We start from the raw sequence: 17,801 nt of genomic DNA, 5'->3' as shown, positions 1-17,801 counted from the left end.
GTTGGTTGGATCGGGTTGAGTAATAGTTGTAAAATCCAAGAATTTTGCATAATCGTGATAATATTTGGTAATTTAATGGTACTAGGATTTGCGCAATTTTCGGGTAGATGTAAGATTTGCAAGATTATCTAAAGTTGGGTAGATAATTTTATCGTGTACAATAAATTGAGCTCAAGCTAGAAGATACCCTAATAGTGTGGTAATTCTCGAAAGTTTTCCGAAAGGATTACTTGGGATAGTCTCAGACCACGAGGTTGAGTGCAAAATCAATGTGGTTCTCAGTGCTGCACCAATTTCAATAGCACCATACCGAATGACGCCAACTGAACTCCACGAGCTAAGAGAACAACTCCAAGCATTGCTAGACAATAAGCGATTTCAACCGAGTATGTCTCCATAAGGAACTCCAGTATTGTTTGTGAATAAGGAGTCCATAAGTATGAGATTGTCTATAGGCTATAGAGAACAACGCCGATGTCGACTAACCCCGGTCTCGGGGCGTGACATTTAAGTGATATCAGAGCCGCCAGGTTCATAATCCAGTTGGGGAAAATTTTACCCAAAAAAAAAATCGGTTAGATCATAGCAAAGAGCCGATCCAGCCTCCTTCGTAACACCGGTGTCGACTAACCCCGGTCTCGGGGCGTGACATTAAATGTCACGCCCCGAGACTCGGGATTGACACTGACGTTGTTTAACAATCACACAATCGAAACAACAAGTCTTTGTAGCACAGTATAAACCGAAACCAGTTTATAATTCATAATTTCAACGAAATAACCATTGTCTTTACAACCACAATCACTAAACAACGAAAAAAATGTGGAAACGTCTTACAAGTAATAGGATTTGCGCAATTTTTGGATATCTATCTCATTATATAAGATGTAAGATTTGCAAGATTATCTAAAGTTGGTTAGGTAATTTTATCGTGTACAATAAATTGAGCTCAAGCTAGAAGATACCCTAATAGTGAGGTAATTCTCGAACGTTTTTCCGAAAGGATTACCTGGGATAGTCTCAGACCATGAGGTTGAGTTCAAAATCAATGTGGTTCTCAGTGCTGCACCAATTTCAATAGCACCATACCGAATGACGCCAACTGAACTCCACGAGCTAAGAGAACAACTCCAAGAATTGCTAGACAAGAAGCGATTTCAACCGAATATGTCTCCATAAGGAATTCCAGTACTGTTTGTGAATAAGGAAGACATAAGTATGAGATTGTCTATAGGCTATAGAGAACAACCCGATGTCGACTAACCCCGGTCTTGGGGCGTGACAATAGTACTATTCAAAAATTGCTGACTTGTTATATCTATATATATATATATATATATATATATAAAATTATACACTTACAATACACACTTATGTCAGCATCGATGACTGATGATGTCACATTCGCCTATTGGCTCTAATGAAATATATCAAAATTGTACATCCAATAGGAGATCGTCATATTATCGGGTTTTCTACTTAAAACACTTTCATGAGTCTGGTCGGATCGGATATCCGTATAACAAAATTGACATGTGAGACGAACTCATACGAGTTTTGTGAATTAGTTTTGATCTATTCTTATATTTAATAAAAGAAAATTCATAAAGGACAATGTATGTTTATATCAAAATTATAAAAAAATCATTCGAGGGCATATTTGGCATTTTAAAGTAGTAAAGAAAGAAATATGTAATGTATCTATAAAAAAATTGAGTGTAAATAACACTACCCTTAATATTGCAATGTTATGTCATTTAATTTAATTTTGATTACGATTTTGGATTTTGTGTTACTTTTATATATTTAGTTCTCACTATCTTCTAAAATATTAAATAATTTTTTTTACATAATAACACGTTTTTTCCAACTTTTTAGTAAAAATGTCATCTTGAGTTTTTGACATATTGATTGTCCATAAATCGACATTGATGATACCAAAATTTTACCTTGGATTCGGTCTAGTGAGTTGGTTTTCAAATCTTCCAAGCTTTTGGGATCGTCTCGTTCTGAGGTCGTGTCGAGGCTGAGAGGTCTACACAGACAAAGATGCTTCTGTCGGGGTCCTTCTGGTGCTTAAGTCAATGCTCTGATTATAAAAGCAAAGATCAAAGTACGATGTATTAGTGCTGATTGAGCAAGAGATAGTGAATGTTGTAAAACAGTGATTGATACCTGGTATTTATATAAATAAGAGTTGTTATTTAACTTGTTAGAATATAATTCTTGCTAGGGTAGAATACTACCTGAAATAGGAAACATTAAATGGTAGGATTCCTAACCATGGCAGCTAGGACTCTCACCTTATCTCGATGAGATTCGTTCAGATCCCATATTTATCAGAGTTTTTAACAACTGAAGAAGATATCTTCACATTCCCTAACTGCCCTTGGGCTTAGATTTCTCAGCCACACTAATGGTCTTGGACCTTTAGGGAATGGTCTGTGGGCTCGATCTTGTCAAAATTTTCATGGGCTTTGGCTCCCTTTGATATGTTCTTGAGCTCGGATTTTTTTGGAAGAGACCATGCGATCGGCTTTTTCCGACCCTTGGTTAAAAAAAGGACTGACACTTAACGGGCTATGCCAATTTCAGATATGGGCTTTGATATGCCCAGATGTGGCAATTTTATGAAGCATCAATAGTACATTCCCTATTTTAGTCCAAAAGAAGTATGGAGTTTAGACTAATAATTTGGTCGAATCCCAAGCCCTTATTATTATGTCATTTGTCGTGTGTTTATTCCATCCTAGCTGGCATAATGGATGGTTTAGATTTCGATCCATGTGAAATTTAAACGGACTACCCATATTGTTTGACAGCTCGGTTCCTAGGCGACTGTACAACTGTCCTGCATGATCCGGACCCTTGATTTCACATTGATCAGACGAATGTCTTTAAACCCCTTCGAGTATAAATAGGAGCTTTTCCTTCCACATTTTAACTTCTATTTCACCTGAGACATTTCTTTGCTGAAATTTCGCATGCTTTCCCAACCAGGAGTCTGCTGTACAAAAGTTACAAGACTATTTAGATGCCTTTTTCTTCGAGTGGAAGATCCCGAGACTTCTGAACCCATGGAAAAGAATCCCGAGCATAGCCTCCCCGAGGCCCATTCCACCAAAATAAAAAGACCGGGGTAGTTAAAGACCGATGAGGTCCGATGGAAGGAAGATAGGCGTCCCTAGTATGAAGTTCTAGCCTCACATTTAAGCCCTAACCTGACACCATCTATTAAAGAGGGATCAGGTATGCCCCGTAGGTACAGATTGCTTATCCCTGCTCGGACAGACAAGCCTCATCTTCCCCCCGAGGATTTCCATACTTTTTATTTTGAGCAAATAAAAATGGGTCTTATATTCCCTGTGCCCAAACTTATCCAAATCACTTGTAATTATTTCCAGATATTCCCGAGCCAATTGAGTCCCAACTCTCTGAGCTCCCTGCTGGCTTGAGGGGTCTTATTTAAATATTTCCAAGTTACATAGCTATTGAGAACCTTATAAAGTTTATTCAAATAAAGAAAACAGTCTCAAATCGATTTTATCTATCGATCTACCCAGAATACCAGTTTTTGAAGGGAATCGGGACTCCTGTAAGGGCTGGATCAATATATACTTTTATGTCAAGTCCTCCAAGCCCTGACATTGTAAGATGGACTGGGTCATGAACTTCACCATCCCCGAGCCCCTATCCGAGCTGACCCACGATTGCACCAACTTCCTGATTGTGATGACCGTGAAATGTTTTAACTTTAGAGTTTTGGTCGTGGATGATCTACTATATAAAAATATATTTTGAAAAAAAAAAAGTGGGGATATGGGAGGAATTAGGGAGGGTCCTCTGACCCCTACTTTCTATTTCCCATACTCATTGTGTACTTACTCCCAACTTGTTTTCCCTTGTAGACACTCACATAATGAAGGTTGAAATAAAAGTTGAGTTGCCAAAGCTAAAGGGGAAAAGGACCGAGGTCCCTTCCGAAGATGTCGCACTCGAGCCCTCACCAAGAAAGCAACCCCAGAAGAAATCCTCTAAGAAGACGGAGGGACCCGACTCAGGCTCCCACTCCTCCTTGATTATTGTGGGTTTTGAGTTTAATTTCCCTTCTAAAGGCAATGAAAAATAAATGAGGCCTATTTCCTCGCCGAGCCTAGGGTTCCAGGGAATGCTGAGCATCCCTGCGGCCCGAGCATCTCATTACTGGTCAAACCTAATGGGCCAGGTTTCGGCATTTTACAGAACCTCGTTTCCCCTATCGACTTAGAAATCCTTCAACGGCCCAGACTCGCTTCTCGAGGAATCCATGGCCCTTAGTTTTATGCAGGCAACATTTCTCATCACATGTTTATTTATACATTCCCCCTTTTATTTCTTGACTCACTTATATTTTTTTTATAAAAGATCTTTTCTTGGGTAAACTCCAAGGCCCTTGAGTATGTCCTGGCCTGACATGGCGAACTAACCAAGAATTGATTGACAAAGTCTGAGCACGATGAAGAGCTTCACTCCCTCCAATGTGAACTAGAAAGTGTTCAAGACCGCTTGAAAGAGTTTGAGCTGGAGATCCTTCCCTTGAAAGAGGAAGCCCGGGAACAAGAGGCGGAGGCCAAGGCTACATGGGCTCAGAACAAATATGAGTTCCTTCAATCCTCTGAATTTGTGTAAGTATGCACGGGAAAGGTCATGGCCTACTTTGAGGAGGGGTTCAAATGATGTTTGAACCAATTCCGATGCAATGGCTACTCCAAGGCCGACCACCTAGCCTCTTTCCCAGACTCGGATAAATCTCTAGAAGACATGCCCGAAGAAGGCGATGTGTCCGATCAAGGGGACCAGGCCGGTGATGAAGAGGCAGCCGACCCCTATAATTTAGTTTCTTCCTTGTACATTTTATTTTGAACTCAAGTTTGTAATGCATATTTTCTTTAAGAAGCACGTGTGATAAAAATAAAAAATTTGATTTTCTAAAAAAATAATTCGAATCATTTTGTTATTTATTCGAGTTTAATATCTTGTTATATTAGACGAATAAATTAATTAAGAACTTATATAATTAACTTTCGAATTTTTTGTCAAATTAAAATTCAAACTGTTAATTTTATGATCCATTTTTTAATATCAAATAGGTCGTAGTATTGAACATTTGAAATCATTTATTTTTAAGTTTTAGAGTTGTATTATAGTTAAATTATATGCAATATTTTTGTTACCTACTTACGGTAGATTTTTTTATTTTGTTAAAATTTCATAAATAATTAAAAAACAAGTATATAAATTAAAAATGATAAATCAAAAGATAGCATACTACCAAATTTTGTGTATTGAATTTAAAAATTTGTCTGACATATAATTTTTTTAAAAATTCCAATTATTATCTATTTTTAAATATTAAATAAAATATTTATACAACATATGAGACGATGAAATTAATTTTTTAACAGTTATGTCTTAAATTTATATATTATGAGAGCAGATTTTGGAATTGAAGTCCAGAAAAATTTTAGTTATGTTTTTCGTTTCAGGTTTCTTGAAAACCATGGTCGAGTTTATCTTTATAACCTTATTACCTAAATCTTAAACATTCTTAGCAGATGTTTCAAATACTACCGAATTTTGTTTATTGAATGTATAAATTTTTTTGATATATAACTTTTTTTAAAAAGTGCTAATAAAATTATTAAATTTCTTATTATAAATAAACTATTTGAATTCTTCTAAGATATTCATATTTTATCATGAGTCCTTCATGGTAAGAAAGTTTATAATGATGAAATTATAAGGCTCTAAATGTCAATTAATTATTAGTAATGATGAGACATTTATGTCCTATATTTTTTTATCTTTACATTACAATAATAATAAGTTATATTTTGTTCAAGTTTGCATAAATTTATAATGGTGAAATTATAAGGCTCTAAATGTCAATTAATTATTAGTAATGATGAGGCATTTATGTCATATTTTTTTATCTTTATTACATTATAATAAAGTTTGTACCAAGGGTATTCTTGTCAATGCACAATAGGAAAACAATGTTAATTATACACACTTTTATAGGTATATAGATTATGTCATATTTTTTTATCTTTATTACATTATAATAAAGTTTTACATTATAATAAAGTTTGTACTAAGGGTATTCTTGTCAATGCACAATAGGAAAACATTGTTAATTATACACACTTTTATAGGTATATAGATGAAAGTTCCGGTACTTCGGATTTAATTACCTAGTTTTGATTGAATAATTTGTACAAGTCATAGTCTATTGGCTCGATCCCTACAAGAGTGCCAAACAAAAACTAGCCAAGTAATAACTTTAACAAAACTTGAACGAGAGAGACACATAAGAAGGACTAAGGTCCTATTTGGCTTCCATAAAATAAAACCACGATCAGAACTATTACCACGCCGATATAACTTGAAACCATATTTGATTAGCCTACTTAGAACCCGATCAGACTGGCTGTCTGAACCCTGATAACTCGAAACTAAAATTTGGCTAAGTAAAAAACTGAGAACCCGAGCAGGCTGGATATCCGAGCCCTTATAATTTGGAAACAAAATTTGGCTGCAATAACTAATAACCAGAACAAGCCGGCTGTCTGAGCCCTTATAAATTGAATCCAAAATTTGGTTAAGTAATAAATTGAGGACCCGATGCCGAGGTCCGGTCGGGGCTGAGGGTCTGTACAAACAAAAATAGGGTTAGGGGGGACCGTGAGATGCTTTTGACGGGTCCATCCGATGCTTAAATCAGTACTCTGATTATGAAGACAAAGAACAAAGTGCAATGTATTAGTGATGAGTGAGAAAGAGAGAGTGAATGTTGTAAAACTATGACAAATACCTAATATTTACAGAAGCAGGAGATGCTAGTTACCTTATTAGAGTATATTTTTGCTAGGGTAGAAACTTACCTGAGATAAGAAACATCAGATGGTAGAACTCCCCAACCATGGCGGTTAGGACTCTTAATGGCGGCTAGAACTCTCGTCTTATCTCGATGAGATTCGATTAGATCCCATATTTATCGAAGTTTTATCTACTAACGAAGATGTCTTCACATTCCCTAACTACACTTGGATTCGGATTTCTCAGCCACGGTAATGGGCTTGGATCCTTCAGGAATGGTCCGTGGGCTCGGCCTTGTCAGAATTTTCATGGGCTTGGACCCTTAGGAAGTGGTCCATGGTCTCGACATTTTCTGACTCTTGGTTAATGAGGAGGCCTGACCCCTTAACATGCTATGCTAAATTCAGAGATGACTTGGGTCCGTCCAGATGTGGCAATTTTAGGGGCATCATATATTATTATGTATCTTAGTCAGAACGTTAGTATAAATATTTTTAACATATTATAAAAAAAATTAAAAAAATTTCAACAAAATTATTAATATAATAAATGAATATTTTTTAAATTTTTGAAAAATATTTATTTATTTTTAAATTTTGATTAGAAAATATAATATATAATTTCTACTTTTTTTATTTTTATTAATAAATATTTCACTCAATCAATATATATAATGCAATGATAAATAAATCAGTTTGACCAAAAAATATTGTTATCTTCTTTTGAACATTATCTCACATGATATAAATAATTTTTATATAATAATATTTTATAATGATCCAATAATTTTAAGCTAAATAATTATTCAAATATTCATACTTGTTATTTTTAAAATTTAATTATATAAAATAAAACTCGGAACATCACACGAACGGGATACTAGTATTTGGAAAATTATAAGTTGCTAGAGGATTGGTTAGAAGTATCCATCAAGACAAGAAAATTAAATGTGAAAGCATGACAATTCCATATTACGAAAAAACATTAAGCCCACGTTCAAGTCAAAAAACTGTCCCTTACTCCCTCTTTCCAACCCCAGCATTTAGATATAAATTCCAACTTTCACTTCCAATCACAACTTTCACTTCCAATCAATTCCTGTGATCTCTATACACTCTACAGATATGGCGATGGAGATGATGAAACCACCTGCAAACATGGACTTCAAATTCGACAGCGCCTCCACTTCACCTTACATAAGTGCTCCTTCCAGCCCTCAGCGTTTCGGCTCTTTCTTTTACAGCGCTCCCGCCAGCCCACGGGTCTACGCCGCCGAGGAGGGCGGCGGTGATGTTTCCGTGCCTTTTGACTGGGAAGAGAAGCCTGGGATTCGTAAGAGTAAAGAAAAGCATATCACTACTGCTGCTTCTTCAAACTACGGCGATGCTGTTCAAGATTTGGAGGAGATAGATTTTGCGTTTAATTTCAGTAGGAATCTGGAGAGGCTTTCTCTGTCGGCGGATGAGCTTTTTCATGGAGGCAAGATTAAGCCGTTGAAGCTACCTCCAAGATTTCATTACGAACAGAATCACAAGCCCACCCTGGATTCACCGAAATCGCCCAAGAAAACGTTCAGACAAGCATTCTCTCCACGCCACAGGAAGAAAGATTCGGACCTGGACCCGTTTGCAGCAGCTCTGGAAGAGACACGGAAGCAAGACTTCCAAGAAAGTTACACAAGAGGAAGGGAAAGATCCAACAATTCGTCACAATCCGTCCATAAAGCCACACGATCCTTGTCTCCTTTCAGAGTTTCTGATCTGTTGTTCGATACCGCATGCAATCAGGAACCAAAAGAAAATCCCTCTGCAATATCAGGTTTTTCTTCATTCTGGCACAAGAAATGGAAGATCAAAGACCTGTTACTGTTCAGAAGCGCATCAGAAAGCCACGCAACTGATAAAGAACAGATGAGGAAGTATTCTATATTGAGGAAAACGGATTCAATCGACGTTAAGAACTCGAGTTTCAGGTCTACAGATAGCAGCAGCGGATCAGTTTCCCGCAGAAGAAGATCAGGCCCTCCAATCTCAGCTCACGAATTGCATTACACAGTAAATAGAGCAGTTTCAGAGGATATGAAGAAGAGAACTTTCTTGCCTTACAAACAAGGATTATTGGGTTGTTTAAGATTTCAACCATCTCTATTCTCATCCGATTCCAAGAAATTTTAAAATATGCACAGTTTTTTTCAATAAAAATTGCAAATTTCATGCTCAAACCTTGCAAATATAAAATATATTTTCAATACGTATTAAATCATTACTGCTCTACTTCTTCAAATCGATCTGGATCAACTGGGCATGCAATATTATTGCTGAATAATATGAACTAATTAATTTTTTGTTTGCTTCTTCTTCTTTTTTTTTTTAATATTCGATTTACGTATAAAGTTTTTAAATTGTTAATTTATTTGTAAGTGCATGCACACGATTGTGTTTTAAATAAATATATGATTCAAGTTACTCACGTAACGTTAATACCATAAAGTTTTTTTTTTTTAATCTTACGCGTATCATATGCAGATTAGCCATTGATACAGACAAAGTTTGATTTTATAATGATTTTCAAAATTTTGAATTGGCAATTTATCATAATTAGCCATGCACTATGGCAGATATTTACATATTTACTTCTGTTGTAGCAGGTATGTTGTTAGGCAGTTTAACGAATAATAAGTAATATCGTGACAAAAAAATAATATTTGGTTGAAGCAAATATGATATTTATATCATAAAATTGACTCGTGAGATCATTTCACTGAAATTCGTGTGTTATTTTTGACATCTTCTTCCTTATTTTCAATTATCTTATCGGTTTAATTTATAAAACTATTTATTCATCGTTTCGCCATCTCTTATGTATTACTAAAGGTTGATTGCAATAATTTTTTATATTTCGTAAATTTATATAAGGAAAATAAATTTTCTGGTCAATTAACTTTTCTTATTTTGAGTTTTGGTTCGCTAACTTTTTTAAGTTTGGTTTCGAAGCAATAAATTTGATTTTTTTTTTCCTTTTTGGCTTTCAATCATATGTCAATGGAACTTTAACGAAGAACTAAAATAATGATATTATATCTAAAAATGCTGACGTGATATTGAAAAATGACGAATCATCTGATGTCACATTAACAATTAGAGCAAATAAAAAAAATTAAAAGTTAGTATACTAAAATCAATTTTGAAAACTTAGTGGACCAAAAACTAAAATTAGACAAGTTAGTGGATCAAAATTATTTCTCCATTTATATATATATACACCACACAAACACACCCAAACGCAAACACAAACACACAAACACAAACACAAACACAAACACAATACCTACGATTTGTGATGATTTAGCTAAAAATTTATATGAACCTTAAATGAAAAAAATCCAGAAAATCCCATGTCAAATGATTTTAGAAATCACATTTGAATATACAAAACATACCAAAGACTTCGAAAACAATAACCATTTAAATTATATTTTAAATTTCTTTTCAGAAAATAAATCTTGCACACTTTACAAATGTAAGCTAATACATGTTGTTAGACAATATTTTATAAGTTTTATACAAAGGAGACAGGTGGAGCCACAAATTTTATGCAATTAACTTATAATCATAAAAGGCCATTTTTTTAATATAAAAGGTAAATTTTAAATGAAAACCTGTGATTTTGCAACCTTTTGTCTACTTTCTTTTTATTTTATTTCTGAACGTAACAAGAGAGCATATTCGAATGCATCTGTCAAATGAAGCATTCAACGATTTCATTATTCTAAAATGGTGGATGTAATCATTAACATCAGGTGTTGGATCTTCTTAATCATAAGGTGCCATTAATTAAATGAAATATTTCATTACATGTAATCAAATTAAATAATATGGAGGAATATTGAACAAAGGACTAGAAAATAAAATATAGTTATTACAAGACGAATATTTTCACTGTACCAACACGAGTCTTTTCAGCGTGGTTATGTACTCACTCAGGGGCGGAGCCAGGATTCAAAATTACCTGGGGCTGGCTCCGTCCCATATGGTATTTAATAAAATAAATAATTAAATAAAAAATTTAAAATAAAAAAATGTAAACATTGACTTCATGAAAACATAGAACAAGAGTATTTAATATTTAATACCTTCAAAAATATGGAGCTAAAACACTACTGAAGTTGTGCTCTTCGATTCTTTTTAGAATAAAACTCATTAATTATTAAATCGTTATCAATTTTTTCAACCAAATCTCGTTCGATGTAGATTACCATAGAATCTCTGAAAAACTCTGCTTCCATTTTGTTACGAAGAGCTGTTTTAACAAGTTTCATTGCTGAAAATGCTCGTTCCGTTGTTAATCCAATAAACCTCGAACAATTATAATTATTCCAAAACAATTGCGAAGGTAACATTTGACAATCTTAAGGCATAATATATTTAAATATAAAAATTTTACAACCTTATAAGTTCGAAAATCCTATTTACATAATTCTGAATTTTTCAAAAATTACTACAAAATTTCATAAATTCGCATTGATATTTTCTATAGCATATAAACATCCAAATAATAAATAATTAACATTAAAAATAGACAATATCCAATATAAAATCTGGAAATTCAAAATAATGCTCAAATAAATTCCAAAAAATTATAAATACCATCAATCGGCTCAAATATAGTACTTACAATTAACAATTTAATATTTATCAATTATCGGAATTCCAAAAAAACCAAAATACCCAAATTTCGAAACACTAAAATCTGAAATTACCTTTAAAATTCGAAATATAACTAAGAACAACAAGAACGAACTGTAGAAAGTCTAACAGTTAGATTTCCTCATGATTTTCGGTGAAAACGGCGACCGATTGGCTACGGCTGATTTCAATACGACAAAGAAACTTTCGAAATTTTGGTATTAAAAGAAAGCTTATGCCGTGGGTTTTCCGAATCTACAATCGATTTTGAAAAATGGCGATCGATGATGAAGTTACGACCATTTGAAGTAAAGAAAATTGTGATAGTTTGAGAGAAAATAATAGAGATGAGGTATGAGACAAGTGAAAAAAAGAGAAAAAATAGATTGAATTTTGAGGCTAATCAATAAAATTTTTAAAATAAACCATATTTAAACTTTTTTTTTTTAAATTAGGTGGGGCTGGAGCCCAACCCATCCCCTAATATACCTCCGCTCCTGTACTCACTCACACGTATCCTATGAAACTTCCCAAGGGATCACTCATGTGAGAACCCGAATTTCCAGCATTTCCAGCATTTCAGTAGCAATGTAAAATTCCAGTAGAAGCTAATATTTCAGAAGCTGATATTTTTCCAGCAGATTAGAATCCAGCAGCAAATAACAGATAAAATCCAACAGCAGACAACAGATAAAATCCAGCAGCAGCAGCAGCACGAAATTCCAGCAGACAGTTAATAATTCAGCCCATGACTTGTAACTGAAGCATTTAACACAGAATAAAGATTGTTAATGGCAGATTATGGCAATTTATTTGGGAGGCTAACAGTCAGAATTTTGCCTATATATAACACCCTCAAACCTCTGAATTGGTGTTACACAAATCTTGAGTTATCACTTGAAATATTTGAGATAAGAGAGTGCTTATTTTCGGGCAGTAGAAACCAGTAGCGAGAGCAAGCCTATTTCCAAACTTCAACCGAAACTCTCCAGCAAATTACTGTAAGTGGGCTTATGTATAATATCTTGAATCCAGTTTGATGATTTATGTTTTAAAGCAAAGTTTCTGTATGATCGATTCCTGATATCTGAATTTTGAAGCACTGAAACCTAGTGAACTAATGGTAGGAATATATATTCTGAACATTACTGATTACCGATTACTGATTACTGGCCTCACCCCTTAGAGGAGAGAACATATAGGGGACTGATATCAGTTTAGCCATGAAATTCACGAACGTGCTCAGTGCTTACTTGTCAAATTTCTGATTACTGAATACTGATTACTGATTACTGAATATTGAATATCGATTTCTGTTCTGAAAATAAGAATTTCTGTATATTATTCGTATTACTGTTCATGTTAAAAATAGTTTTGAAAACTGAGAGTTATTCCCGCCCCCGCTTACTGAGTAACAACCATATCACTCACCCACCATAACATCTCAGATAAGAACGATGAAGAAAGGTTAGAAGAAAAGGAGTAGAATCAGTTTTGGGCATGGTGAAAAGGAAGACTGTTATTCTCAGTTTTAAATTATGTTTTTCCGCTGCATCTGTAGAAGCAATGTTATCTCTGTTTTACATTTCCGCTGTAAAACGTTAGTGATTCGAGTTTGTATCAGACAATGAATTATTTCGTATTATGAATAAAAAGACTGGTTTCTGAATTTTGTACTTCTGAGGTTTGTTGTTTTCGAATGTAAATTTGAGTGCAACGCCGGTGTCAACCAACCCCCGTCCCGGGGCGTGACAACCCATCCTAGAATTGCCCTAAGTCAAACACACTTAACTTTGGAATTCTTACGTGATGGGATTCACGAAAAGAAGGTTAATTTAGAAGTTCTTATGTGATGATCTTTCGAAAAGAAGGTACACATAAGAACTCCAAAGTTTAGCGTCCTTGACTTGAGACAATTTTGGGATGAGTGACCCCTTGGAAGTTTCATTTGGTGCATGTGAGTGATAACATAAACACGCTGGGAAGACTCGTCTTGGTACATTGAGGACAATCATCGAATCTGGAGCGATACAGTTGGTATCAGAGCCGACCTCTCCTAGTACGGTGTGGTTCGGGGATGTTAATATTTGCAAACAAGGCTTGTTTGAGCAAAGTATAACATGATTTGAAACATCAAATATAAAATATGATTTCATCCCGAGTTGGAGCACTACGCTATGAATAACATCACCCGTGCTAGCCCTAGAACATTATCCTAATGCTGCATCCACGACTCCACGTATAAAAACAAATGTTTAGCATCCTTAGATTCACTTTATTGTAATCTTATGATTGAACTATTAGAACTAAATGCTGTCATTTGATTTTCAATTGTAAAACCTTTTCCAAAACTACAAATAAGATATTTTATGTATATATGTGTATGGCATGTGGCTTGTTTCGCTTGTTATTATTTAGAGTGGAGCCCCTGAATGTAAAGGGTGGTAGACCCTAGACCAGTTGACAGAAAAGAATTAAATGGCAGGCAGTCTTAACTTTATTAATTAATATTTATTTGAAAGAAAGACCCAAAAAATGTATAATGGGTGTGAACACTTTGACATTACATGGTCAATTTAACTAACAAATATCTATATTACATTTAGAGTAACATTCTGCACATATTTTAATATAATATTTTCAATAATAATATGGTAAACTCGTACATTTTTTTTTGAATCCAAATGTTGAATTGAAAATATTAAGGAAACGTTATTTCGAACGTAAGATTATTCATAAAAAATCATTTATCAGACTGTCTTACATACCAAGTAATATCATATTTTATCTAAGGACGAGGACAGCACAGAAATAAAATCTTCGGACGCCTCGAAGGATCACATATTTTATAAATGCTTCAGAAAACATACGAAGCCTGCCGCCTAGAGCAATTGTTTCCTTTTTTTAAAAAAATATGTGTCATAAATATTATCAAACTCGACATCTCAGACATGTTAACATGTAAGCCAATCAAATGGTGTAGCCGATTTTCTTGAAATGTCTCGAGTCAAAAAGGTGACGCAAACAAGACAAAGTCTTATCATTTATGAGAGAGACACAATGACTACTGATTGACCATTTTACAGGCCACGACAGCTTATTTATCCTATCTTGGGGCGGCGAGTAAATTTGAATTTTCGACAATAGTGATGACGGACTTATTTCAAGTTTAGACAACAAGATTCAAATCTTGTGGTTAGGGATGTCAATGGGTAGGGTATGGGTCGGATTTCATACATTCATCCTCATACCTATTTATTAAATTCATCCCCATACTCATCGGGTATTGAATTTCATCCACATCCCCATACCCATCGGATTATCGGATACCCATACCCTACCCAAATACCCTATTTTCATATACAATTGAATTTTTTCAAATTTAAATTGTTTCATGGAAGTTATGAATATTTAAAAAATTATTTAAATGAACAATAAGAAAAATTATTATTGATAAAAATTTGCAAAATAAACTTTATAGAAAAAATAACAAAATATTAAAAATATTTTATATTAGTTGAACAAAATTACTTGGATTTGAGAAGATGAATCTTTAATAAATATAATTTTTATATATATATATATATATATACATACATATATTTATTTATATATACTAGAAAAATGTACGTGCGTTGCACGTAAAAATCTAAACTGTTGAAAATATATGTACGAAATTTTGATAATATTTAAATGAATTAAAACATGGTTAATAACATTTATCAACTGAAACAAACTAAGCCATAAAAAATAAAAAATCATGATCATAGACGTTATATGAATCAGATAAATTATCTTATCCACTTGACACACTTTTCAATATGCTTCTTGGTTGATTTTGACAACTCAACAACTCTTTGTCGTAGTTTTTTATAATATGCATATAACTATTTTGGTATGTTCAGCAAGTATCTGATCGTCTTTAACATCTATTATGTTATTTACAATCTTTATCGGGGATCTGACATGCTCGTAGTTTGCTTCTTTATCACGCCATTTTTTCTGTTTTCTACATTGTTTTTATCTGATAATCTTATTTTCCCGACTATTTTTTTATTGTTAAATGATTTTTCCGCTTTTGACAATCATCAACTATAACTCTTAAGAAAAAATGTTTTTTCTCGTGATAAGTTTTCACTTGTGACTAAAAATATGTTTAACCTATATATTCTTCAACAACATAACCAATGAATGATGTTGCACCTTCTTCAAATATTGTGATATTTGTGATATCATTTTTATATATTTAGTATCAATATTATCAACATATAGCTATAAGGTTAATAAATTTTTAACAACTAATTTCTCAATCACTGTGAGAAAAATACTTGAAATCTCTTCAAATGATTATATCTTAGAATTGTGTTCTCATTTAATTTGACGCAATTGAAGAAAGTCATCTTGACCGTCATTTTTTGGAAGCTTTGAAATAATGATTCCGTGCATCATGTCATGAGGATGATATAGTTTCAATCTCATTTGTTGCGTTTAGAACATAATATTATATTATTCATTGAAACTAAACAAATTTTCTTCTATCGATTTTATATTTTGTTTTATAATATTTTATATCTTGTGGAACGATATATAAAATTAATTATTGTATTTTAAAAATCTTGAGAAGAGATACGAATAATGTAATTAAGATATGCATATGAGATATCATTCAAATATATGTCAAAGTATTTGTCTCATTCAATATCTCATGATTCTCATCTAATAATATAACCATTTAGATTTCATGAGCATTTTATGATAGTCAAAATTAATTTGATGAAATATTGTAGAATTTTATTTGAATTTCAATATTTGGCTAAGTGAATTTATTTGACGAGGGGTTTTCTATGCTACCATCATATATGTTATGAATTAGCTGGTTAGACACTTTGACTAAAAAAAGAGACAAAAACAATCTTGTTGTCACCTCGAAATATATCGAGATAATATTGGAGGAAGTCACACAATTTTTCTTAAACCATAGAAAAATATTAGGCATGTGTTAACTTGTGATATAATAAAAATTTAGAATCATGCATAATCATTGAATTAGAACAAAATCGCATGCCAAAAATCTACTGGATATTATATATTTTAATAATTTATTCATATTTGTCGTTCACCAGAGGACTCTTAGACCTACCAAATTTTGTAGTTCACCTATTATTTTCATAATAAATAATATTACAAAAATAATATAAGCAAATACATAAAAACTCAAACTAAAATGCCTTCTATCAATCTAAGTAAAACAAATTGATTAGAGAATATAATAATGTCGTAAAAATTTTAAATATTGATTTATAGACAGAAGTTTGGAAATACATTTGCCCCAATAAATAAAAAAATATTATCTCTTGATATTCTGAGACATAAGGTAAAAACGAAGAAATATTTCAATTTTTTTAATATTTTCTAAGTCACTTCAAACCAAGTAATCTAAGCAAACAGAAAACATGCATTATGTGTTTAAAAATTAACAAAATATCTCAACAATAAAAAATTGAAAAATAACCATTTTTGTTGGATATTTGATTTTGTTTTCTCTTTTCTTTGTGCAAACAAACAAATCACATAAACAATCCAAACACAATTACATGATCAATACAAATGACATATAACAATCAAACATGTTAACGTTAGGGTAAAAAAACTCCTCTAATTGCAATTGCCCCAATAAATAAAAAATATTATATTTTGATATTCTGATACATAAGGTAAAAACGAAGAAATATTTCAATTTTTTTAATATTTTCTAAGTCACTTCAAACCAAGTAATCTAAGCAAACAGAAAACATGCATTATGTGTTTAAAAATTAACAAAATATCTCAACAATAAAAAATTGAAAAATAACCATTTTTGTTGGATATTTGATTTTGTTCTCTCTTTTCTTTGTGCAAACAAACAAATCACATAAACAATCCAAACACAATTACATGATCAATACAAATGACATATAACAATCAAACATGTTAACGCTAGGGTAAAAAAACTCCTCTCATTGCAAGAATACAAAAAAGTCAAATGGAGCATATTATTTAGTAATATTTATTTAGCATCATTTATAAAAAAATTGACTAAATATTTATTAATAATTTATTTTTATTCAATCCGACTCATCTCCCTTTGTCTTCCTATTATTATTTGACGGCAATGTATAAATTTAAGTAATTAAAATTAAATTTAAAATTAAATTAAAATAATAATTAGTTTGATTGAGTTAAATACACTATTAATGATCTTATTAAACTAAGATAAAA

At 32.7% G+C, this 17,801-nt stretch overlaps 1 protein-coding gene across 1 annotated transcript; it reads left to right on the top strand.

Moving 5' to 3' along the window:
* Positions 1–7,909: 7,909 nt before the first annotated feature.
* On the top strand, positions 7,910–9,108 carry LOC142518331 (uncharacterized). The gene has a single exon (XM_075621091.1). It carries the CDS (start codon positions 7,983–7,985, stop codon positions 9,030–9,032), a length of 1,050 nt encoding a protein of 349 aa, XP_075477206.1. The 5' UTR covers positions 7,910–7,982; the 3' UTR covers positions 9,033–9,108.
* The last annotated feature ends 8,693 nt before the right edge of the window (positions 9,109–17,801 follow it).

This window comes from Primulina tabacum, chromosome 11, assembly GCF_025594145.1.
Source record: "Primulina tabacum isolate GXHZ01 chromosome 11, ASM2559414v2, whole genome shotgun sequence".
NCBI classification, from domain to species: domain Eukaryota; kingdom Viridiplantae; phylum Streptophyta; class Magnoliopsida; order Lamiales; family Gesneriaceae; genus Primulina; species Primulina tabacum.
This window is presented reverse-complemented; position numbering and strand designations above follow the sequence as displayed.